The sequence below is a fragment of the Palaemon carinicauda genome, chromosome 25 (genome assembly GCF_036898095.1).
Source record: "Palaemon carinicauda isolate YSFRI2023 chromosome 25, ASM3689809v2, whole genome shotgun sequence".
In the NCBI taxonomy this organism is placed as follows: Eukaryota; Metazoa; Arthropoda; class Malacostraca; order Decapoda; family Palaemonidae; genus Palaemon; species Palaemon carinicauda.
Window position 1 is genome coordinate 96,516,547 of NC_090749.1, and position 24,034 is coordinate 96,540,580.

The following is a 24,034-nucleotide window of genomic DNA, read 5'->3' on the forward strand; positions in this document are numbered from 1 at the left end:
ATCTCATACTCTCCCCATTGACTTTGTTCGGTCTGCTGCAGAGGACGAACAAGTTAAGAGTGATGACTGACTGACCCCGGAAAACCCATAGGTGCGGACACCGTTGCTTCCCCTAGCAAAACAATTGTGCTCACCATCTCTCTTGCTGTCCATGGGGAATGACTTTCGAAGGTGCTACAGTTAGGGGAACAACAGGAGCGCACAGCTGCCTCCCCATAGGTTGACCATGGTCTTACCCTCTGAGACTCTGGGGTGGGTGACCCTCCAGAGCTTCTTGTGCCCTTAGCTGCAACACCCTCCACATCTGCTCTTCCATTTGTTCATGCAGATCCAGCGTATAAACGTGGTGCAGTTGCAGACTGGTACTCTTCGGAGTCACTACTAGTTGAGTGATCCTTTCAAGGTGAAGCCGCCTTCCGATTTGCTCTTCCATTCTTTTATGCAGCTCCGGCACATGAACGTGGGCAGTTGCGGGCTGGTGCTCCTCGGAGTTACTGCTAGTCAGATGATTCTTTTGAGGTGAATTCAGAAGCTTACCATTGTCAGACTTCTAAGCTATGCTGATTACACAGCACACTGTGGTCTCGCAGCGTATGAAGCGTCGAGTTTCTCTGCCCGGCGTTGAGCACCTCTCTCGTCCACGAGCAAAGGCCTCTCTACTTGTGTTGTTGTCCCTCGGGGGTTTCGGAATAAAGTGCTCGATTTGTCGGAGCCTTGTTCCAGCCCTTTGGAGTTTTGGCTCTCCAGACCAACCAAACCGCTTGTCGTCGCCTCCTTTCCGTCATGCCCCAAGGGCACAATGAGTCTCGTGAGCAATAACCCTTCAGTGTTGTTGCCACAAATGGTGATACCTGCTGAACGCTTGCCGTCGTAACTTCTTCCATCATGCCCCCAGGGCACAACGAGTCTTGTGAGCTATAACCCTTTGGGGTTATTGCCACAGATGATGATGCCGCTCGCATCCACTGCCCTACAACCACAACAAAACTACGAGTTTTGTGAGGCCAGTCCTTTCGGGATCTCCGCCTTGAGCTTTCTCCCCTTTACAGGGAAGAGCCTGTCTTTCCTGCTGGGTGTTAGCACACAGGAAGACATTTTCACAGCCTTGCTTGCCACCATACAAGTTTGTACCTCCTCATGTATGAGCACAAAAGGCTACTTTCCAGCCTCCTGTTGAAGTGCCTACAAGTGGTTGTGCGCACAGACCCTAGTCATGCCAAAGAGTATAGCGCACCCAGCCACTAAGGATTCGTGAAGTGCGCAGGCGAGCTCCTCTCGCTGACAAGGGTCTGTGTGAAACGAAGTTTCATGCAGCTTCGACGCAAAGATGCATAGACCCTATTCATGCAAGAGTTTTGTGCAGTGTTGTGTAGCCAGACACTGAGAATTAGCGAGGTGCACGTATGAGCTCTTCTCACTGAAGAAGGTCTGTGCACAACTACAGTGGCTCGCCAACACCCCCATAGTGAGGTTCTGGCACAAGCTTCTAAGGTTGCACATGCATGCTCACTTTTACAACCCCCAGATCTCGCTATGGACGTAGAGATCTGCGGCAATACAACAAGGCCAATATGACAAAGTTATTGCTGCAGATGGGTATGCCTGCTGAGTGCCGTCTCTCACCATCGTGGCCTTGGAGTCTCGTGATACATAATCCTTCAGGGTTATTGCCTTGGACCTCTCCTCCCTATAGGATAAAGAGCTCTTCGGAGCACTTATATGGTGTTGGCCTCCACCTCACCCTGTCATGCCCTCTGGCCCCAAGTCTCTTGAGACATTACAGTTTGAGGTTATTGCCTAAAGCCTCTACTCCCGACGGAATAGAATCAATTTGTACTTATGTTTTACGAGTGATGGCAGGTAAGTATTCACCTACAGGTGCGCCTTTCAAGCGGGTGACCTCCTCATAAAGGTCTGATTGCTATGTGGCGTGAACGATCAATTCCTTTTGAGCAATGCTGTTGCGCTTTATTGTATGCACATTATCCTGCAAGCAACTGCATGAGGTACCACGGGGCTGCTCACACATGGAAATGTGTTCACAGTGCTTAAGCTTGAGTACGATCACTTGCCTTGAGTCAGGGAAGCTGTGATTTGACACACCCAAATATAGGCAAGCAAGCTACTGCCGAAGAAGGTCATTTGCTTCGCCGCTGCACGTGCTACCTTCACAGGTGCACCTCACACTTGTGAGATGTAGCACGGGCTGCTTATTATCGTACAGAACCTTTTGACGTTCCTTGGTTTGCAAAGGACGCTCTCGGTTTTAGTCAACTAATGCCGGAAACCAAGCAAAATGGAGCTCATTCCAATAAATCATTAGCTCTCTTTAACAGTCGATGATTTTATCCCCTGGGGAAAGTCAGGTTATTTATGAGCCCTACTTTCCTGTAAATCCCAGATATATGTAGTCTGGTCTCAAATGGGCTCCTCCTCCATCCCTGTCAGGTTCTCCCTAAAATCTCTGTATCGTATGTTAAGTATCAAAAGGTACTTAGACTTCAAAACTTTGCATAAGAATTCTGTTCCCTTTGGGGGAACAATTTGTGTTTATTCAAGTTTTTTCAATCAGGAACAGAGATGCATTCACCTCTTTTCCAAGGGATACCTGTCATCAGGGAGAAGGAGGTCTTGTTTGCAAACATTTATCGATTTTCTCCGATTAAATTCAGGTGTAACAAACCATTCTGGCAGCTCCCGGATTTTCAGCCTGCCCCTGGGTGCCCATCACGGGTTTTCTGCCATAAGATGTGGGTAACACATACCTTATATAGAGGTAATTTTTCCATTTGTGTTTATATGCTGCAAAACTCTAAACTCACCACCATCGTCTTGCTTTCCCATTGGTTATCTCCCTACTTTGATGCTAGTTGCCACTGTAAGATCCTGCTCCCATATTTCATATCAATAAGTAAATTTTTAGATTAAAAAAAACAATGAAAAGTAATGTACAGTATGTATGTACGCATATAAAAACAGTGATATATTTTTCTTTCATTTCGGTAAATAGATAAGAAATCTTAACATTTTTTCCTTTTAATGTCACGATTATTTATTTACAGTTAATTTTACATGTACATTTTTAAACAAAAAAATATATTAAACAGTATTGTATAGTGTGTATATACAGTATGTACGTACGCATAACGCTACTACGCATATCAAAATATTAGTGATATATTTTTCTTTCATTTCGGTAAATAAATAAAAAACTGTTTAATGAACAGTTAGAAGTTTATTCATTTTACAAAGTAAGTACACTTGGATATGAACATCAATGAATCTGGCTTGTATTACAATGAATTTATTACTGAACAATAAATAACCTACAGTTAAAAATATGCGCAAGTTGAAGAAAACGCTTTGGTTATGCATGATAGAAAATATACCTCTCTACAGTAAGGGTAAGGGTAACATTAATAAAGTACAGTATGTACGGTACTGTATATTTTGTATATGTACAGTACTGTACATATTGTATTATTTTCCATTTATTATTGCATTATGTTCCAATAACTACTTCATTTACAGCTATTAACAGTTAGGTTAGGTATATGGAATGATTCAAATGTATTTGGTTGTATTTCATTGAGGTTATAGTTTTTTTTATAAAATTTAATGTGTTTTTGTAGGGCTTGGAACGAATAAGGTGATTTACATGTAAAACTGCCCTCATTATGCTATAAAATCATGATAGGAAAGCCACTCCAGGACAAATTAATCTTGTATCTATAGAAATGTTATTTTTATAATAAAATAAATTTTTGAATATACTTACCCGGTGATTATATAAGCTGCAGCTCTGCTGCTCGACAGAAAACTCTACGTTAAAAATCCGCCAGCGATCGCTATGCAGGTAGGGGGTGTACTTCAACAGCGCCATCTGTCGTGCAGGTACTCAGTACTCATTGTAAACAAAGAACTCAATTTTCTCCTCGGTCCACTGCGTCTCTATTGGGGAGGAAGGGAGGGTCCTTTAATATATAATCACCGGGTAAGTATATTCAAAAATTTATTTTATTATAAAAATAACATTTTTCAATATTTAACTTAGCCGGTGATTATATAAGCTGATTCACACCCAGGGGGGTGGGTAGAGACCAGCAATAAATGTTTACATTATATGAGCTAAGGATTTTTTATTTCATTTTAGCAGTTATCAAAATAACAAACATAAAATAAATAAGTACCTGGTAAGGAAGTCGACTTGAACAATTACTCTGCCTTTTTAAGTACGTCTTCCTTACGGAGCCTCGCGATCCTCTTAGGATGCTGAGCGACCCCTAGGAGCTGAAGTATCAAGGGTTGCAACCCATACTACAGGACCTCATCAAAACCTCTAATCTAGGCGCTTCTCAAGAAAAGAATTTGACCACCCGCCAAATCAACCAGGATGCGAAAGGCTTCTTAGCCTTCCGGACAACCCAAAAACAACAATAAAAACATTTCAAGAGAAAGATTAAAAAGGTTATGGAATTAGGGGAATGTAGTGGTTGAGCCCTCACCCACTACTGCACTCGCTGCTACGAATGGTCCCAGGGTGTAGCAGTTCTCGTAAAGAGACTGGACATCTTTAAGATAAAAAGACGCGAACACTGACTTGCTTCTCCAATAGGTTGCGTCCATTATACTTCGCAGAGATCTATTTTGTTTAAAGGCCACTGAAGTTGCGACAGCTCTAACTTCATATGTCCTTACCTTCAGCAAAGCTTGGTCTTCCTCACTCAGATGGGAATGAGCTTCTCGTATTAACAGTCTGATAAAATAGGATAAAGCATTCTTTGACATAGGCAAAGATGGTTTCTTAACAGAACACCATAAAGCTTCTGACTGTCCTCGTAAAGGTTTAGTTCGTCTTAAATAGAACTTAAGAGCTCTAACAGGGCATAAGACTCTTTCTAGTTCATTTCCAACCATATTTGATAGGCTTGGAATATCGAACGACTTCGGCCAAGGACGAGAAGGTAGCTCGTTTTTGGCTAGAAAACCAAGTTGTAAAGAACATGTAGCCGTTTCAGATGAAAATCCGATGTTCCTGCTGAAGGCGTGAATCTCACTGACTCTTTTAGCTGTGGCTAAGCAAACCAGGAAAAGAGTCTTTAAAGTGAGATCTTTAAAGGAGGCTGATTGTAGTGGCTCGAACCTTTCTGACATAAGGAATCTTAGTACCACGTCTAAATTCCAACCAGGTGTAGCCAAACGACGCTCCTTCGTGGTCTCAAAAGACTTAAGGAGGTCCTGTAGATCTTTGTTGTTGGAAAGATCTAAGCCTCTGTGACGGAAGACTGATGCCAACATGCTTCTGTAACCCTTGATAGTGGGAGCTGAAAGAGATCTTTCTTTCCTTAGGTATAAAAGGAAGTCAAATGTTGAGTTACAGAGGTACTGGTCGAGGATACTGATACTGACTTGCACCAGTTTCGGAAGACTTCCCACTTCGACTGGTAGACTCTAAGAGTGGATGTCCTCCTTGCTCTAGCAATCGCCCTGGCTGCCTCCTTCGAAAAGCCTCTAGCTCTCGAGAGTCTTTCGATAGTCTGAAGGCAGTCAGACGAAGAGCGTGGAGGCCTTGGTGTACCTTCTTTACGTGTGGCTGACGTAGAAGGTCCACCCTTAGAGGAAGAGTTCTGGGAACGTCCACTAGCCATCGAAGTACCTCGGTGAACCATTCTCTCGCGGGCCAGAGGGGAGCAACTAACGTCAACCTTGTCCCTTCGTGAGAGGCGAACTTCTGCAGTACCTTGTTGACAATCTTGAACGGGGGGAATGCATATAGGTCTAGATGTGACCAATCCAGTAGAAAGGCATCTATATGAACTGCTGCTGGGTCCGGGATTGGTGAGCAATATATTGGGAGCCTCTTGGTCATCGAGGTTGCGAAGAGATCTATGGTAGGCTGGCCCCATGTGGCCCACAGTCTCTTGCACACATCCTTGTGTAGGGTCCATTCTGTTGGAATGATTTGTCCCTTCCGACTGAGGCAATCTGCCATGACATTCAAGTTGCCTTGGATGAACCTCGTTACTAGAGAAATGTTTAGATCTTTTGACCAGGTGAGGAGGTCCCTTGCGATCTCGTACAACGTCATAGAGTGGGTCCCTCCTTGCTTGGAGATGTACGCCAAAGCCGTGGTGTTGTCCGAGTTCACCTCCACCACTTTGCCTTGAAGGAGAGACTTGAAGCTTTTCAAGGCCAGATGAACTGCCAGTAGCTCCTTGCAGTTGATATGCATTGTTCTTTGACTCGAGTTCCAAGTTCCCGAGCATTCCCGACCGTCTAAAGTCGCGCCCCAGCCCGTGTCCGATGCGTCCGAGAAGAGAACGTGGTTGGGAGTCTGAACAGCCAGGGGCAGACCCTCTCTGAGGCTGATACTGTCCTTCCACCAAGTCAGGGAAGACTTCATCTTCTCGGAAATGGGGATCGAGACCGCTTCTAGCGTCTTGTCCTTTTTCCAGTAAACAGCTAGGTGATATTGAGGAGGACGGAGGTGTAGTCTTCCTAACGATACAAACTGTTCCAGGGATGATAGTGTCCCTATCAGACTCATCCACTGCCTGACTGAACATCGTTCCTTCTTCAGCATGTTCTGGATGCATAACTGGGCTTGACTTGTTCTGGGGGCCGACGGAAAAGCCCGAAAAGCTTGACTGTGAATCTCCATCCCTAAATACACAATAGTTTGGGATGGGACCAGTTGAGACTTTTCCATATTGACCAGGAGACCCAATTCTTTGGTCAGATCTAGAGTCCACTTTAGATCCTTCAGACAGCGACGACTGGAAGAAGCTCTTAGAAGCCAGTCGTCCAAATAGAGGGAGGCTCTGATGTCCGCTAAATGAAGGAATTTGGCTATATTCCTCATCAGCCTCGTAAACACAAGAGGAGCTGTGCTTAGGCCAAAGCACAGGGCTTGAAACTGGTAGACAACCTTTTCGTAAACGAATCTCAGAAAAGGTTGGGAGTCTGGGTGGATGGGGACGTGAAAGTATGCGTCCCTTAGGTCTAAAGAGACCATCCAGTCTTCCTTTCTGACCGCTGCTAGAACGGACTTTGTGGTCTCCATGGCGAACGTCTGCTTTGTGACAAAGACATTCAGCGCACTGACGTCTAGCACCGGCCTCCACCCTCCTGTCTTCTTTACCACTAAGAAGAGACGGTTGTAGAAGCCCGGGGTTTGATGGTCCAGGACTTTGACTACCGCTCCCTTTTCTAGCAAGAGAGACACCTCCTGTTTCAATGCTCGTCTCTTGTCTTCCTCTCTGTACCTGGGAGAGAGATCGATGGGAGACGTTGCTAGAGGGGGTTTTCGTACAAACGGGATCTTTTACCCCTCTCTGAGCAACTTCACAGATTGTGCATCTGCGCCTCTCTTCTCCCAGGTCTGCCAGAAGTTCTTGAGTCTGGCTCCCACTGCTGTCTGAAGAAGGTGGCAGTCAGACTCTGCCTTTAAAGGACTTGGTTCCTTTCTTCTTCCCACGTCTCCCTTCGGCACGAGCACCTCCTCTGCTGGAGGCTCTGCCACGAAAGGGCGGAATAAATCTGGACGCTGGAGTGTCCATCCTGGGTCTTGACAAGGTAGGCAAAGGGGTGGCTTTGCGGGCAGAGGACGCAACCAGGTCATGGGTGTCCTTCTGAATCAAAGAAGCAGCAATCTCCTTAATCAAGTCCTCTGGAAAAAGGCACTTAGAGAGAGGAGCAAACAGAAGTTCTGATCTTTGACACGGTGTCACTCCAGCTGACAGGAAAGAGCAAAGGTTCTCACGCTTCTTGAGGACCCCGGATACGAACGAAGCAGCAAGCTCACTAGATCCGTCACGTATGGCCTTGTCCATGCAGGACATGATGAGCAAGGAAGATTCCTTGTCAGAAGGGGAGATCTTCCTGCTCAAAGCTCCCAGACACCAGTCCAAAAAGTTGAAGACCTCGAAGGCTCTAAATACTCCTTTCAACAGATGGTCTAGGTCCGAAGGTGACCAGCATATCTTAGAGCGTCTCATGGCTAGCCTGCGGGGAGATCCTACAAGACTTGAGAAGTCGCCCTGGGCAGAGGCAGGAACTCCCAAGCCGAGAACTTCTCCCGTGGCATACCAGACGCTCGATCTGGAAGAGAGTTTAGCAGGGGGAAACGTAAAGGCTGTCTTCCCTAGACTCTTTTTGGACTGCATCCAATCTCCTAAAACTCGTAAAGCTCTCTTGGACGAGCGTGCGAGGACGAGTTTCGTAAAGGCAGGCGAGGATGACTGCGTACCTAAAGCAAACTCTGACGGAGGAGAGCGTGGAGCCACAGACACAAACTGGTCCGGATACATCTCTTTGAACAGAGCAAGAACTTTTCTAAAGTCCAAAGAGGGTTGCGTGGTCTTGGGCTCGTCAAGGTCTGAATGTGGTTCATCAACGTGTGCCGCATCGTCATCATCAGAGAGTCCATCATCCGAGAATTGAGGAGGAAGCGGCAAAGGAGTAGGTATCGGCTGGTCAGCTGAGTCCGGTCGCACGGGTGCACGCGTGACTGAACCGGACGCAACGTCATGGAACTGTTGCCCAGTCTGTGAGCTGGCAACAACCATAGCAGCGCGGGGACGCACAGCGTCTACTCCAGACTGTCTAGTCTGATGTGGGCGAGCAGAGGCAACCACACTGGGTTGCGGAGGTTGACGCACCGCGTCAAAACAAAACAACTTTGACGGGTGTTGTACCTCGAGAACGTCAACGGAAGGTTCCGTGCGTCGCTGAACGTCAACATGCGGCTGGCAGGGTACACTGGAACGCATGGGTGGCGGGACTCTCTCAGCTGGAGTGCGCAAGAAGGTTGCCTCAGCGTCCACAGGACGCACAACCGTGGTAGGTTGTAGGCAAGAGGTTGGTGCAGCAGCAACCTTCTCCGCACGAAAGTCCTGCATCAGAGACGTTAACTGATACTGCATGGTCTGCAGCAAAGACCACTTAGGGTCTATAGGAGCAGGTGCAGCGACAGACGGTGTGACTGCCTGAGGCGGTACCGCTTTGCCTCTCTTAGGAGGTGAGCAGTCATCGGAAGACTGCAGCGAGTCTGAACTGACCCAGTGGCTACAACTGGGCCGTTGGACTTGCGCGGAAGGGACCGACTTGCGCTTAAGAGGTCGTGAGACCTTGGTCCATGGTTTCTTACGAGAAACCTCTTCCGCAGACGAGGAATAAATGGGCTCTCTCGTCTCTGTGTGGGTGGGGCGATCTTGGGTAGATACGCCCGAAACCACGGAGGGAACGTCTGTTCGCTGATTAAAGCCTCTCGAACCCTTTGGTCGTACGACATTGCTTCTCCCCTGGACTTGGGAGCTTGCAAGAGGTCCCGGATTAGGAGGACGACAGGCACGAACAGACGAACCCTCAAGCGCAACACTATCCACAACACTATCACTCACTTTATCACTACCCACTGCACTCTTGCACTTCAACTCCTTGACGTCTGCCATGAGCTGGTTACGGTCACTAGCCAAGGACTCGACTCTCTCACCCAGAGCTTGGATGGCACGCATCATATCTGCCATCGAAGGTTCCTGAGTGCCAGAAGGGGGATTAGGAGCAACCACTACAGGGGAAGGAATAGGTTGTGGGGCATGAGGAGAGGAAAAATCAACTGAGCGAGATGAACTTCTCCTGACTCTATCTCTCTCTAGCCTACGTGTATATTTCTGGAATTCGATAAAATCGAATTCCGAAAGCCCAACGCATTCCTCACATCGATCTTCCAATTGACAGTTTTTATCCCGACAATTGGAACAAACGGTGTGAGGATCGATAGAGGCCTTCGGAAGACGCCTTGAACAGTCCCTAGCATTACACTTCCTGAATTTAGGGACTTGAGAAAGGTCAGCCATTTTGAATTGGTCAAAGGGGAATTCAAAAACTATCCAAAGTCGTCAACAAATAATCCGATATCAAAAAAAGAATGCAAGGATTTATTGAAGAGAAAGCCTGCACAGCGAAAGCTCAAAACTAGAAACGTGTACTTCACCAAATAGTTGTGAAAACCAATCCAGTTAGCAACAGCGAATTAGTAGGTCTTGCCGGTGGCACGACAGAGAGAAAATTGAGTTCTTTGTTTACAATGAGTACTGAGTACCTGCACGACAGATGGCGCTGTTGAAGTACACCCCCTACCTGCATAGCGATCGCTGGCGGATTTTTAACGTAGAGTTTTCTGTCGAGCAGCAGAGCTGCAGCTTATATAATCACCGGCTAAGTTAAATATTGAAAATTACTGTATATAGACTCGAGTTCTTTACATAGGATATAGAAACTAGTGTACGATGGAACATGGCAATTAAAACTTTTAATGAGGTGTCAAAAACCGTCCTGGTTGTTATCAGAGTTAGCTGGGAAGCACCGCCCACTGCTCACTCACATCACCTCTATCATTATAGACGGGACTTCCCTGGTTAGGGAATGGCAGCTAAAATTTGTGAAAAGAACTCAGGTTTGTATACAGTAATGTAGTTAGGAAAAATATGTTACTTTCAAATTTGTCATTTGTTCCGAGATGAATACAAACCCTTGTTCTTTACATAGGAGACCCACCCTTTGGTGGGTGGAAGTTCTTTTTCCACTTGACTGGAACATTAATACCTGGGATTGCTACATCTAAGCAAGATAATGCGTGAGATGAGCATTACTATGCTGAAGGGTCATGGCCAATACAAGGCTGGAAGTTGATGCAGAATACTAACGTGACACTGTCTATGCAATTCATATAAGCAATAGATTTGCGAATATACACATGGGTTTACCCAGCCCCGATCTCCCTCTCGTAAGGAGAATGGGAACGTAATTAAAATATCACTCGATGATGTAGCTAAGCAGCTACATGGGGCTTACCTGCAATATAATCAAGATCCAGCTGACAGGGAAGTCGGATGCTGTGCCCCAAGACAGGAGAAAATTAATTAAAGAAAGCGGCCAGTCATTCTTTCCATTAATCTTTAACTACATCCGTAAGCTCAGCCCTTGACTAACTGCTAACAGTCCTGTGAGGGATATACCACTTATTGAGCAGCTGCCACAGTCCTAGAGAGAAAGTATCTAGGGACCGGTGTGTTACATCTTGCAGGTAGTGGGCTATGAAGGTGGTTTAACACTTTCATACACCCGCCTGAACTACCTGCATCACTAAAAGATTATTTTGAAAACAAGAGACATACTTACACCCGACATCGTGAGCTCTGAGTCTTGGTCTCCCTTGATGGGAAAGAGATGGATTAGAAATGCAGTCAATGACCTACTTAATCCAGGAAAAGATAGTGTCCTTCCTTTTAACTTTGCCTGTATTTGAAAACAAATGTTTAGTATGAGGGCGAGCTCCTCTTGTTCATTTGGGATAGTACCTCAATGCTCTCACAGGATACAAAAGCAACTGATCATCAAAATCATTGAATATTTCTCAAAGACTCAAAATCCAGAAGGATGTAAATTTCGGATTTTGAGTCTTCGCAATGAACTTGGGACGAAGTTGAAAGAGACCTGCCACCATCCCCTTGAATGGGGTACGACATCTTCGCAATGAACTTGGGACGAAGTTGAACGAGACCTGCCACCATCCCCTTGAATGGGGTACGACATCTTCGCAATGAACTTGGGACAAAGTTGAACGAGACCTGCCACCATCCCCTTGAATGGATTACGACAGGGTAATGACGAAAGAAAGACCATGCAGCTCACCGACTCGCAAAAGCTGAGGCAAGACCAAGCAAAAGAGTGAAGTCTCTATCAGAGGCTCAATTCAGGGGCTTGTAAGGAGCTCCTTTTAGGGAATGCAGGACTAACGTTACATTCCACGAAGAGGTTCTAACTTTCGACTGAGGGCAAGCTCGCTCAAAGCTCCGTATGAGCATACACAATTCCGCTGTAGAAATAATGTCGAATCTTTTCAGTCTAAACTCGAGACTCAAAGCTGAACTATGGGTTCTAAAAGCCGGCACTATGTGGAGCTTTTTCTCTTAGAGGTACAGTAAAAACTCAGCAATTAGGACGCATATTGGCACCCCTTCCACAACACCAAAAACGAAAGATTGCTTACTTCACTTGATTTACCGAGGAAGATGACTCCCTGGGGTATTTAGACAAGTGTTTCGCCACTTGTTGTGAAAATCTTCGAGTGAAAAGATGCTGAATAATCTCTGTTTGGTGTTAAATCTTGATGTGCTCTTTACACAACAGATTAGAAAGTGGGGTTAATTCCTCAAGAAGAAGAATGGGGGATATACATTATACATAGACATCCAGGTTGTCCAACAGATGTTGGGAGGTATCCTGGGATATCGCCTGTTGCTGCTGGCTGTTGGAAACGTCCCTACCTGATGAACTGTCGGACTGGAGTTTGATTACCACAAAAGCTTAATAGTTTCTTGTAGTGTCTGCAACCTCACCCTCCTTGTGAGCTAAGGATGGGGGTTTTAGGGAGTCTATAGATCTATCTGCTAAGTCATCAGCAGCCATTGTTGGGACCTACCTGGTCCTAGCTTGGGTGGAGAGGAGACTTGGCTGCTGGTATGTAAATATGGTCAGTCTCTACGGCATAATAGTCCTAGTAGCTAGTGAATTGTCACTGTTTCTTACCTCTTCCATTCATGAATGGCCTTTAAAACCAGAAGCTTTTGGTTTAGGGACCCCACAAAGTTATTATTTTGTTCGCTATCCGAGGACTCAAAGACCACTCGGATCCAACTATGTGAGTCTTCCAACTCAGATTGTCTGCCAGAATGTTCTTTTGCTTAGTATGAACCAGGCTGACAGAGAGATTGCCATGTCCTCTGTCTGTTGCAGAATTTTTATGGCTAGTTGGCAAAGTTGTCGTGAAATAGTTCCTCCTTTTATGTTTAAGTAAACCACTACAATTGTATTTTCACTTGTCAACACTACCAACTGGCCTAATAGAAGTGGATGGAATTGTTGAAGAGTAAGGAATGTAGCTTTCAACTTCAGGAAGTCTATATGGTAAAGGCGCTCTGATTCGGACCCCTGCTTGGAGGCCAAGTGCTGATGCATTGATGAAGAGCATAAATTCTGGGGGAGGAGAAAGGAGCTATACACCCCTGAGAAGGTTTTGAGTTGAGACTCCACCAACTCCAGTCTTTCTTCTACTGTCACCACTGGAATGAACATAATAGGAGGATCCCTGCTCTGACACCAGGTGTTCTTTAGTTGCCATATTATTGAGTGCATGCGAAGATGACTGTTTGGCACCAAGCACTCTGAGGCCAGGTGACCCAACAGTCGCTGCCACAGACAGGCTGGCATCGAGTCCCACTTGATGAAAGATTGTGCCACTTTCTTGAATCTTGCGATTCTGTCCTGCGAAGAAAAGGCTTCCACTGAGAATGGCATATATCCTCATCCACAGTTATACCATTTCCTGGTTTGGCTGGAAGTTCAACTTGTCCTTGTTTACCACAATCAACAGATCGAGACAAAACAGGATCAGCCAGTCATCTAGATAGCGCAGGAGACAAATACCTTTGGCGTGGGCCCGTGTGTGAGACTAGGTGAAAACTTTTACAGACACCTGATGGCCTATCAACAAGCTGAAGCCCAGCACCTTGAATTGGTATGACTTGTCATGAAGCACAAACCAGAGGTACTTCCTTTTGGATGAACGGACTGTGATCTGAAAATATGCATCCTTTAGGTCCATGATCATGAAGTCTTTTGGTCTTCTGGCCAGCTTGACAGTGGCTGTGGACCCCTCCATGAATGGAGTCTGTTGCACAGACTTCTTCAGAGCAGAGAGGTCGATGACTGGTCTCTAGGATCCTTATGCCTTTTCTACAAGAAAGAGTCAACTATAAAAGCCTGGAGGCCCGTCGAGAACCTTTTCTTTATCATGGTCTGAATTTCTGCCGAAAGGTCTTTGTCCTTCACTGATTTGGTTGCATTGGAAAATTATCTTGATGGGGAGGAGGAAAGCTGGTGAATGGGATAACATTACCCGATCGTAGGACACTTACTGTCCAGGGTTTGGCCCTGTGGCAATGCCATCTCTGCCACCATTCTTAGGCAACTCTCCCACAGGTGGTACTGTGGGAAGGAAGCCACCTCTAGAGGGACGTCAACCACATCCTCCAGGTCTCCCCACTTGTCTTCTGGCTCCTTTGGCCTGAAAGAGAGGCTTTTGGGATTTACCTCTCTTAGGCAGATATTGCCTTTGGCCAAATCTGACATTCTTATGGCCTTGGTGCTAGAGAAACCTTAGGCCTGGTAAGTGGCAGTGGGAGGCTGAAATGTTACTGCCCTTTAAAGGAGGGAGTTTGGCTTGCCTTCCTCCACTTCTCAGTCATGGCTTCGAGAGGGAACAAATATCCTGCTCGTACAGAGGAGTCTGAGCCAACAATCTCCCTCCTTGGCACTGCTTCTGGAATTTAGAGGTGAGAGCGTCACATCTCTTCAGGACCAATTAGCTCTTGCACCAGTAAGGATGATGTTCTTAATAACCTCAAGTTTCTTGGGGTCCGCCAAATTTTCGGTGGAGGCTAAAAACCCCTCCATCCCCAACCAGTGGTCCATCCAGGAGGCCTAAGGCAATGTTTTCACCATTCTCTTTATATTTGAGGCATCAGTGTATATAACCACCACTAACTAAGCTCCCTGCTTCTCTGCATTCAAGCCTTGGGTCAGGGCTGAAACTGCAGCATTGGGGGGGGGGGTGTCATTATTCATGATATAATATTGTCTGTCTCACAAAGGAAGGAGGAAGTAATTTCCTAGATCATCCAGTTGTCAGGGGATCTTTCCTTGCAAAATTCTGAGTCAACTTTCGCACGAGACCCAGCTGCAAGTTTTGACCAAGGAAATTCTAACCTTGTATGTTGGCCTTGGGAGCTCGGCATTTTACATCTACTGCTGCATCTCTCCCCTTAGTAGGGGAGTAAGGGGTCTCATGCATGCAGGGTGATGCTGACATCTAACAGCATGTCAGAAGTCTTTGGGCTAGCTGGAGCCGAGAGCTCAACTATAGAATTGTCTGATCCATACTCTTCATCTATCTCAAAACTTGAACCCTGTCAAGTCTGAGATGTGTCAATGTCATAATCGGGTTGTGCCACAGGGAAACGAGGCCTAGTAGAGGCAACCTGTCTCACAAGTTGCGAGAGAGCTGATGGTCTCCGATTGTAAGGCCTCAGAGGGAGGAGCTTTCTCGACAACTTTGATCAGTGGAAGCCTGTAGGTCTCGGTAAATGAGATCTTGATCCCCTGTGGGTCCTAAGGTGGAAAGTGACTCCCAGAGGCGGAGGGTTCTGCCTCCTTTTACGGTGCCTTGGGTTCACCTTTACCAGATACAATTTTTTTTCTTTTTTTTTTTTTTTTGCCTAACCTTAACCTGAGAGCTCTCACTAAGATGTTATCCTAAACCTAATAGTACCTCACTCTTTTCTCAGAGGTTAGACTCTTTTCCTAATACAAGTTACAGAGATCTTGATATAATCTACATACTAGGTCTTACAACTAACTTGAAACTAGCCTTACATACTAAACAGGGAGTACAGCATTCCCTTATAAATATACGCTCAGATGACAAACCGCTGCTGAATCCCTGGCCGGCATCTATCCACTCAACAGGAGCCCGGTTCTTCGGCACCTGGAGGAACGTCGGACGGTCAATTCTTCATGGACGGGGAGGTTAGGAGACGTCACCTCCACCGGACATACCCATATAGTTGGCATAGATTGCCAACCCACCATCCAGGATCTTCACAGTAATTAGTTCAATATCACGCATGCTGATCTTAAGCCTCTGACACAGGCTGATGGTTCCCCTTGACAACACCCCCCGCCAGTTCCCGGTTATAGCCGTCACTGAGGGTGTTGCCGCCGTAAGATCTTGCACGGCTCTCTTGACACATTCGGTATTGTACTTAGTGATTTTTGCAGCGTCGAAGTAGTCCAGGGGACGCACATTTGCGTCTGCATTTACTTGGGCGTCTATCACCATAGACACACCTTCTTTCCAGATAACCAAATCTGGCTTTCTGAGCCCGTTAGTCGTGGAGATGTGGGGTTCATCTAAGGCATTGAACCCTGCCGCAATTGCCTTCTCTTTCACGAAGCACTTGATCTTATCGTGCCGCTTTATACGCCACGGCTGGACGGCAGGACACACCTGTGTGATATGATGCAAGGTTCCGGGGGCATTGCAGCCAAGATCGCAGCGGCTGCTTACCTGCCTGCCTCTTGCGCTTCGGGCCGGGGTGGTTAGAAGCCCCAGTTTTAGCTTAATGGCATTGCAAAAGGTGCCTCCCTTCATCATGCGGGTCCCACCGTCCATCCATTTTGGTTTTAGACCAAAGGGAGCTTCCCTCAAGCCGCATCCGTCAACAGTGTTATAGAGCTTGGCACCCCAGTCAATGGTGGCAGGAGTCTGAAGGTGTTGAGCCAGGTCGGCAGCAATACCCGCCACCAGAGGGTCTGGGGACCTTGCTAGACGTCTATGGCATTCTATCAGGGCTTTAGGTGTACCTTCAGTGAAATTAAAAATACCGAGGCCACCTGCCGCCAACCCCGCATAGAACACCGCCAGTGGAGTGTCGCCCGGAAGGTGCAAACACTTGCGGACAAATTTTCGGATCTCCCGATCGAGTCCCATTAAATGGAACTTCTTAAGGTCTCCATGCACGGCCACGTGATGTAGCCGTGGTATAAGCACGTTTTTAAGGGCCCAGAATTTCTGCTGGGGTTTCAAGGGTGCTACCTGTAGATTCCCCAACTCCGTTCTGGCCCTCCCAATCAGTTTCGCCCCATTTACATTGGTTCCGAGCCCGATCTCAACCCCAAGGTATTTGTATACCCCCTCGGGACTCGTCACCGGGATGTGGGTATTCCCATATGTAAAGGGGCGGGTATCTACGTACCAGGTCTTCCGTGAGCGGTCGCCGACGATACCGGCCTTGGCACACTTCTGCAGGCCTGGCTCAAGGCCAAGTCTGCCCGCCTCATCCAGCAGTTTCTTAATCATGAGTGTCAAACCATCTCTGCTCTGTGCCACGACAACGATATCGTCAGCAAACGCTATATATTGTATCGCCACACCTCGTAGCGTTGCCCCTACGCCCTGAGAGAGGCGCTTGAGTGCATGATCTAGCACTATGTTAAAAAGCAGGGGGGACAGCGGATCCCCCTGCATGACTCCTCTCGTGATATCTACCTCAACTCCAGCAACCTCCGTGCTTATACTCGAATAGAATGTTTTGAGGTACTGGGTTGAGTCTTCGTCGAGGCCAGCGGCCCTAGCTGTATCCAGCAGTGCCAGATGACTTACTGAGTCGAAGGCCTTCTTAAAGTCAATGAAGGCTAGATATAAGGTCCTCGACTCAGTTGTGGCCTCTTTCATCATTGCTTTTAATATTATTAAATTGCTGCTGACACCTTCCTCAGCCTTGAACCCTTTCTGTCTGATTGAGGAAGGGAGGCGCTCAGCCAAACGCTTGGATAATATTTTGTGCAGCCCGCGGGTCACCACGGATGTCACTGTAATGGGTCGGAAGTCCCCGGCCTCTTGGGGGACTTCCTTCTTTGGCAAAAGGGTAGTTCTACCCTTTGCCCATTCCTTAGTACAAGATTTATGCTGCAGGATAAGATTATAAAGTTCTGCAACGCGGTCATTAGCCGCCGCTCTAAAGTCGGCAGCTCTTATGCCGTCAGGGCCCGGCGACGTTTTGAGACTAGTTCTCTTTTTGCACCACTCGACGTCTTGGATGGTCACGGGCTCAAGAATGGTGCAACCTTCGGGTACTTCGTCTATGATAATATTGCTAGCTGGACTATGCCTCCTAAAGAGAGCCGTCCAGTACTCCACTGTCCCTGGCGGAAGGGCAGGGCTAGCGAGCGGGTCTTTGCCCAGGATAGCGTTCTGGGTGACTCGGCCTCTGTTCTTGTCCCAGGCGCGTTGAGTCACCGCATATTCCATCCTCCTCCTCTTTTTCCGAGGAACATTCCTTACCAGATTATTTCCTCCCCTTCCATTATTCCTTGCTATGTTCGGCCTCCTACCAAAGATTTCCTCTTTCAGTCGGTTTATTTCCGACTCCAACTCATAATTTGTATCTCCATGGTCTTCGCTACTTATAGAGGAATCTGATGAACTACTCCCATTGGGGCTAGACGGGAGAGACCCTCCATGGTTGGGAGCCAAGATATTCGTGGCTCCGGCCATGGATTCAAAGTATTCGTTCATCCCATCCTGGGACCTGGTGGTATCATTATTGACCTCTAGGAGATTGAGGGTTGTATCCACGTTATTTGTCGTATTCGTATTTGTCCTTATTGGGTATGTCATATTTCTATCTCCAGTACTCCTTCTCAATTCTCTCCTCATCCCCTCAAAAAACGTGGATGCCAACTCATCATTGGCCGTGGTGGTTCCCCTTATATCATTCTTTGCAGCTTTAATTAGGCCATCACATCCAACTCTGCTAAGGTTAACCGTGCAGAGCATGGATAGAGGCACGGCATTGCAGTTAAAAGATTTTGTTGACGCATATGCTGCTGCTCTTTCTTTATACTTTGAAGTCCTTCTCTTTGTGTGTACGCTCTCAGTCGTATGCCAAGGAAGGCCTTTTTGCTGTATCAATTTGTTAATGTGGGGTTTATTCCGGTTTGCCAATTCGGCAGCCTCTGGTTTGAACCTACGTGTCTCTTGACGATAGTCCGGTCTGGAAACGTGGTCCAAAGCTGGAGCCAAAGGAGCATGTTTATGAGATGGAGCATGTTTATGAGATGGAGCTGAATAAGCTGGCCCTTGAAGAGGAATAGGTGCTGGCCTTGAGCAGGAGCAACAGCACGAAGGTTCGGGCCGAAAGGCACATCAAGAGGCAAGAGAGAATTTACGAGTTTCCCCAGAAATTGCATATTGTACATCTCTAGAAGGTTTAAGAATGTGTTGGGGAGTCTTTCAGGGCAGGTATGCTTGCAAAGCCTGCTTTTAAAATTTCCTTCACTAGGCAAGCCTCTTTCGGACCACTCTAAGCTCGTGAATAATCTGCGAAGCTTTTACAGAAATGCATGCCGAAGGTCCCTCAAAGGTCGGCATGCTCGAGAAGGGGTAAGCCCAACTGCACACTGAACGAATTCAGCTCACAGTCTCACCCGTCAGGCTGAGAGAGCTGGAGAGAAACTTGCCCGAATGTTACTTCCTTGCTCGTGCTGAGCATGTGAGTTTACCCCGAAGGATGAATGTGCTGGGGTAGAGCTTACCTGAGTGCTAACCCCAAGAGGATGTGTCCTGGATGCAAACTCACATGTGTGCCCCTATGAGGAGGGGCAAGCTTAACCTCGTGCTAAGCAAGTTCACACTCCAACTCACCTTAAGGGATGAGTGCGCTGAATCCATACTAGCCAGAGTGCTACCCCGCAGATCCTTCGATGGGAGAGGATCCTCTACAAAGGACAAAGGTCCCGGGGAGGATAGGGAGACCAAGCTAAAGGAATTCCCTTCTGTCAGCTCTTGAGGGGGAAGAGCCAACCCCCACAGGAACAGATGGCCTGTGCTGCTTTGCTCTCTGAACCAACACCTCTAGTAACCTATCCTTCAACGGGGAACCCGAGAGTCCCAAGGACGGCCACTGGAAGCGCAGAGCTTCCCACGATGCGAACTTCACAAGGGAGGAAGGTTTCAACGCCTTGCTAGGGTAAACAGGAACAATTTCCAGACCCAGAGGTTGCTCGAGAGGTAAATGGTCATCGCTCTTAAACTATCACTTAAAAGAGGAGGCCAAACAAGAAAAGACAGAGGGAGAATGAAAGGAAGGGGAGGAAGCCGTCAGGATTTCTTTGACTTCGAGAAAAACACAGATGGCGTAGAATCCCTTTTGGACTTTCTCTTCCTACTGGGAGGATGATCACTCCCAACACTCGGTGCAAGGAGACACCTTTGTGCAGGAGTATCCTCTACACGAAGAGCAAAGCTGGTGAAGATATGTCCCTTCTAAGCCAGGACACACCCACATGCCAGCAACCTCAAAGTCAACACTCACACCTGGCAAAGAAAAAAATGATTAAAGTCTTTAATGAAAGCCGGTTCCAGGAGCATGAAAGAAAACATCTATTCTAAACCACAGCTAGAATCAAAGTGCTGGTGTTGTGAGAGAGCGGAGCGGTGATGCTTCCCCACTACCACTGCTAACAACTGGGAGAGTTGTTGACACCTCATTAAAAGTTTTTATAACCATGTTCCAGGTTATTGTAGTTTCTATCTCCTTATGTAAAGAATGAGGATTTGTATTCGTTTCAGAACAAACAAGTTTTAAGAATTTTTTCATAAATAGTAACGTTACCTGGTAGGCTATATACTATTTACACTGTAACTAAGAATTCAAGCAACATTGACTTGACATTTTCTGAAAACTTACTTAAATGGATCCTCCTACTTGTTTCTGAATACTTTATGAAAAAAAGTACGGTAATTGCTTGAAGGTACACAATTCTTCATTGTTCTATGATGGCTTGTAATCAATGTTCAGTTTATGGCCTGGTGGAGCTTTGAGAAAACTTCATATTCTTTTAGGAGATTTTATACAGCTTTGGACAATTGGCATTCATCCCTTTTTGTAGCCCATCTGCAATTAAGGAAACATAATTATCACTGAATATATTTATGGGAAAAATTCTAATAATGCATCTACAATGTGAGCCCTGAGAGCAGTACATCATATACTGTACATCTTGAACAAAGTACAGTACTGTACTGTATATTTTTCTTTAACCCTTTTACCCCCAAAGGACGTACTGGTACGTTTCACAAAAGCCATCCTTTTACCCCCATGGACGTACCGGTACGTTCTTGCAAAAAAATGCTATAAAAAAATTTTTTTTCATATTTTTGATAATTTTTTGAAAAAATTCAGGCATTTTACAAGAGAATGAGACCAACCTGACCTCTCTATGACAAAAATTAAGGCTGTTAGAGCCATTTAAAAAAAATATACTGCAAAATGTGCTGGGAAAAAAATAACCCCCTGGGGGTTAAGGGTTGGAAATTTCCAAATAGCCTGGGGGTTAAAGAGTTAGTTGTATTTAAATTACTGCAACACGAGTGATAAATTTGATGGTTACCTCTTACTATAAATGTGCATCACTTCCAAAGGGACATTCAGGACTGTTTTAGGTTGAACGTGGGCCTCTTAGCAAACCTATCAATCATATTAAGCTTAAATTGTGGTAATAAAGTCCCCTTAAAAAAGTTTATGCTGTTTATAAGTATACAGTAGTTATATAGTCTGTACAGCATGTGAAATTAATTGGAGATTAGTGTATGACAGTTAGATTTTGTCTTGTTAATTTACTTCATGACTGTAAAAATATTCTTAGATGACTGCTTTTTAGATGTAAAGAATTATAATTATTCAGATTTTAAGTTTCTTAACCAGCCAATTATTTGTTTCAGGAACCCTGACTCAGATGGAGGTAATACAGACACTGCTATTCTCCCACTGCCTGTACCACGTCCTACTCCTTCCGAAGGAGCAGTTTCAATTTCCTGGTTGGGTCTTACGGAGGGCAGTGATGTCATTGGTGGAGATGACGGTGCTGTCAACACTGAGCAGCCAGAGCCAACTGTTGCACCAAGCTACCCTGTCCTTCATGCTTGTTTAGTGCTCGGCGGAGACGTGCCGTCCTGCGTTGCACAAGCAGAGCTCTACGGTCAGCTTTTGTACGAGCACACCATCAATGCTTTACAGAAACCCTTGCCTGACGTTTCCACAGAGCAGTCACATTTCACTCCAGAAATGATTGACGAGATAACAGAAGATTCACTTTTTGGGATAGAAAAGAATCAGTTTGTTCTCAACAATTTCCCACATGCTTCCTTCCTACAGCCAGCAGGGCAGAAACCACTTATAGGGGATGCAGTAGAAAGTGGGGAATTGCCTAGCACAGATGATCAACACAAACCATTTATTCAGCAGATTCTCTCGCAAATACAAGTAGCTCAAGCCTCCACTCCCTACGTGGATTTGATGCAGAATACAATCAAGAATAAAACACAAGCAGGAAATAAAACTAATGAGGAAACTTCTAGCTTTGAACACATGCAAGTAGATGGTCAAAATGAGCGACCCACTCCATCTGCTGTGCTCTCCCAGGAATCCTTAGAACTAGGTGTAAGCCATACACCTGAGACCGAGAAGGATCCTAACAAGGAAGATCACATAGTGTCCCCAGTTGACGATGAACCTTCAACGACTCCAGATTCTTTTCAGACTCATTCTCCAATCTTGACCATACAGGAAAAACCACCAAACATAAATATAATTGCAGAATTCCACCCTCAAGCACAATTAATCACAGAGTTGCCTCCGGAAAATATTGATCAATTACTAATAGCAAGTGAACACCCTCATGGAGAGCTAGTGGAGAATGACCCACCCAATGCTGAAGTTATTCAGAGCTTGTATCCCCCCGACCACTTGCTTGATGTTATACGACTGCATCACACTCAGCCCCATTCCAAACACAAAAAATCAAGGGCTGCACGAATGCACCATTCTTGGAGGCAAGGTTAACCATTTCATTTGAGGTAGGCTGGATATGCCAAAATGACTTTCAACAGTGTTAAATATTAATGCGTAAAAGATTTACCTGTTTACAAAAAGATAAAAATACTATCTTAAACTGATAACTGGAACTAGAAATAATAAACAGTCTGAGTGTGATGGTAATGTCAGTGTATTAATAGCGTATTCACATATTTCTGTCGCTACTACTATCGTGGCAGTATGTATCCTGTATTATCAAATACATTTTTATGCTTAAAGAAAAAAAAGACAATGATGTATGAGCATCCATTATACGTGTATCCGGTATATGGTTGAAATTAAATATTTAATATTTTGTATCGGTAACTAACGCAGTCGATGTCTCACAGGATGTAGGTACAGGAGAGGAGGTTCCTAGCCCCCTCGTCCCGTCCCTTTTAGTCGCCTCTGGGAGGAACGTAGAGAGTAGAGGTCCCCTTTTTGTTTTTGTTTCTTTGTTGATGTCGGCTACCCCCCAAAATTGGGGGAAGGGCCTTGGTATATGTATGTATGTAACTAACGCAATTCGTTTAAAATTGAATTGCCTAATGTTTACAGCATTGTAAATAAGGTTTTATTTCTTATAATTCTATATTAATCGTAAAAGGCTTTACAAGAGATTCATTAAAATGCGAGAGTGGAGCATACCTTGATATGATATTTATTTTATTTATTCAGACTTAGCACTTAAGGAGTTGTTGCCATGTATCATAGTTATTGCGTCATTTTAAAAAATGTTAATCCCGTTATCAATCTTATTAGACATATGTAATCAGTTGTGATAATGTTTCACATGTGTTTGACTCTTCCATTTTCCTGTGGTGGTAAAAAAATCTATTAGTGCCAATTTCTTGGTGCATGATCAGTATTTCTAAATAATATCTTGACCTGCATAGTTTACATTTAACCCTTTTACCCCCAAAGGACGTACTGGTACGTTTCATAAAAGCCATCCCTTTACCCCCATGGACGTACTAGTACGTCCTTGCAAAAAAATGCTATAAAATTTTATGTTTCATATTTTTGATAATTTTTTGAGAAAATTCAGTCATTTTCAAAGAGAATGAGACCAACCTGACCTCTCTATGACAAAAATTAAGGCTGTTAGAGCAATTTTAAAAATATATTTGCTGGGAAAAAAATAACCACCTGGGGGTTAAGGGTTGGAAATTTCCAAATAGCCTGGGGGTAAAAGGGTTAAGAACTTCATTGACTTTTAAAAGCTATACAGTACAGTACTCTAAAATGTCTTCAAATATGATTGAACCTGGCCAAACTTTAAAGCTTGTTATTAAACTCGCTTGTATAAATTATCAGACAAAATATTTTATTAGTCTAAGGAAACTTGTTTTTAATTGAATAAGGACAATAAACTTTGCATAAGTCAACATGGCCTTGTATAGTATTGAACAAATGAGGACAGGAAAGAAGTTAAAATGTCTGAGGGCCTTTGAACACTAATATTGTCGATAATTATGAGATGAATGCATTGCCCT

The 24,034-nt window shown here is 45.3% G+C and overlaps 1 protein-coding gene across 1 annotated transcript in view; it reads left to right on the forward strand.

The window, feature by feature from the left end:
• Nucleotides 1–22,601, forward strand: part of LOC137619155 (uncharacterized) — a 49,017-nt gene extending 26,416 nt beyond the window's left edge. The window contains exon 5 of the mRNA XM_068349342.1: nt 21,407–22,601. Coding sequence (XP_068205443.1) covers nt 21,407–22,526 — 1,120 coding nt within the window. The 3' untranslated portion in view covers nt 22,527–22,601. The remainder of the gene's footprint in view (nt 1–21,406) is intronic.
• Nucleotides 22,602–24,034: the final 1,433 nt, after the last annotated feature.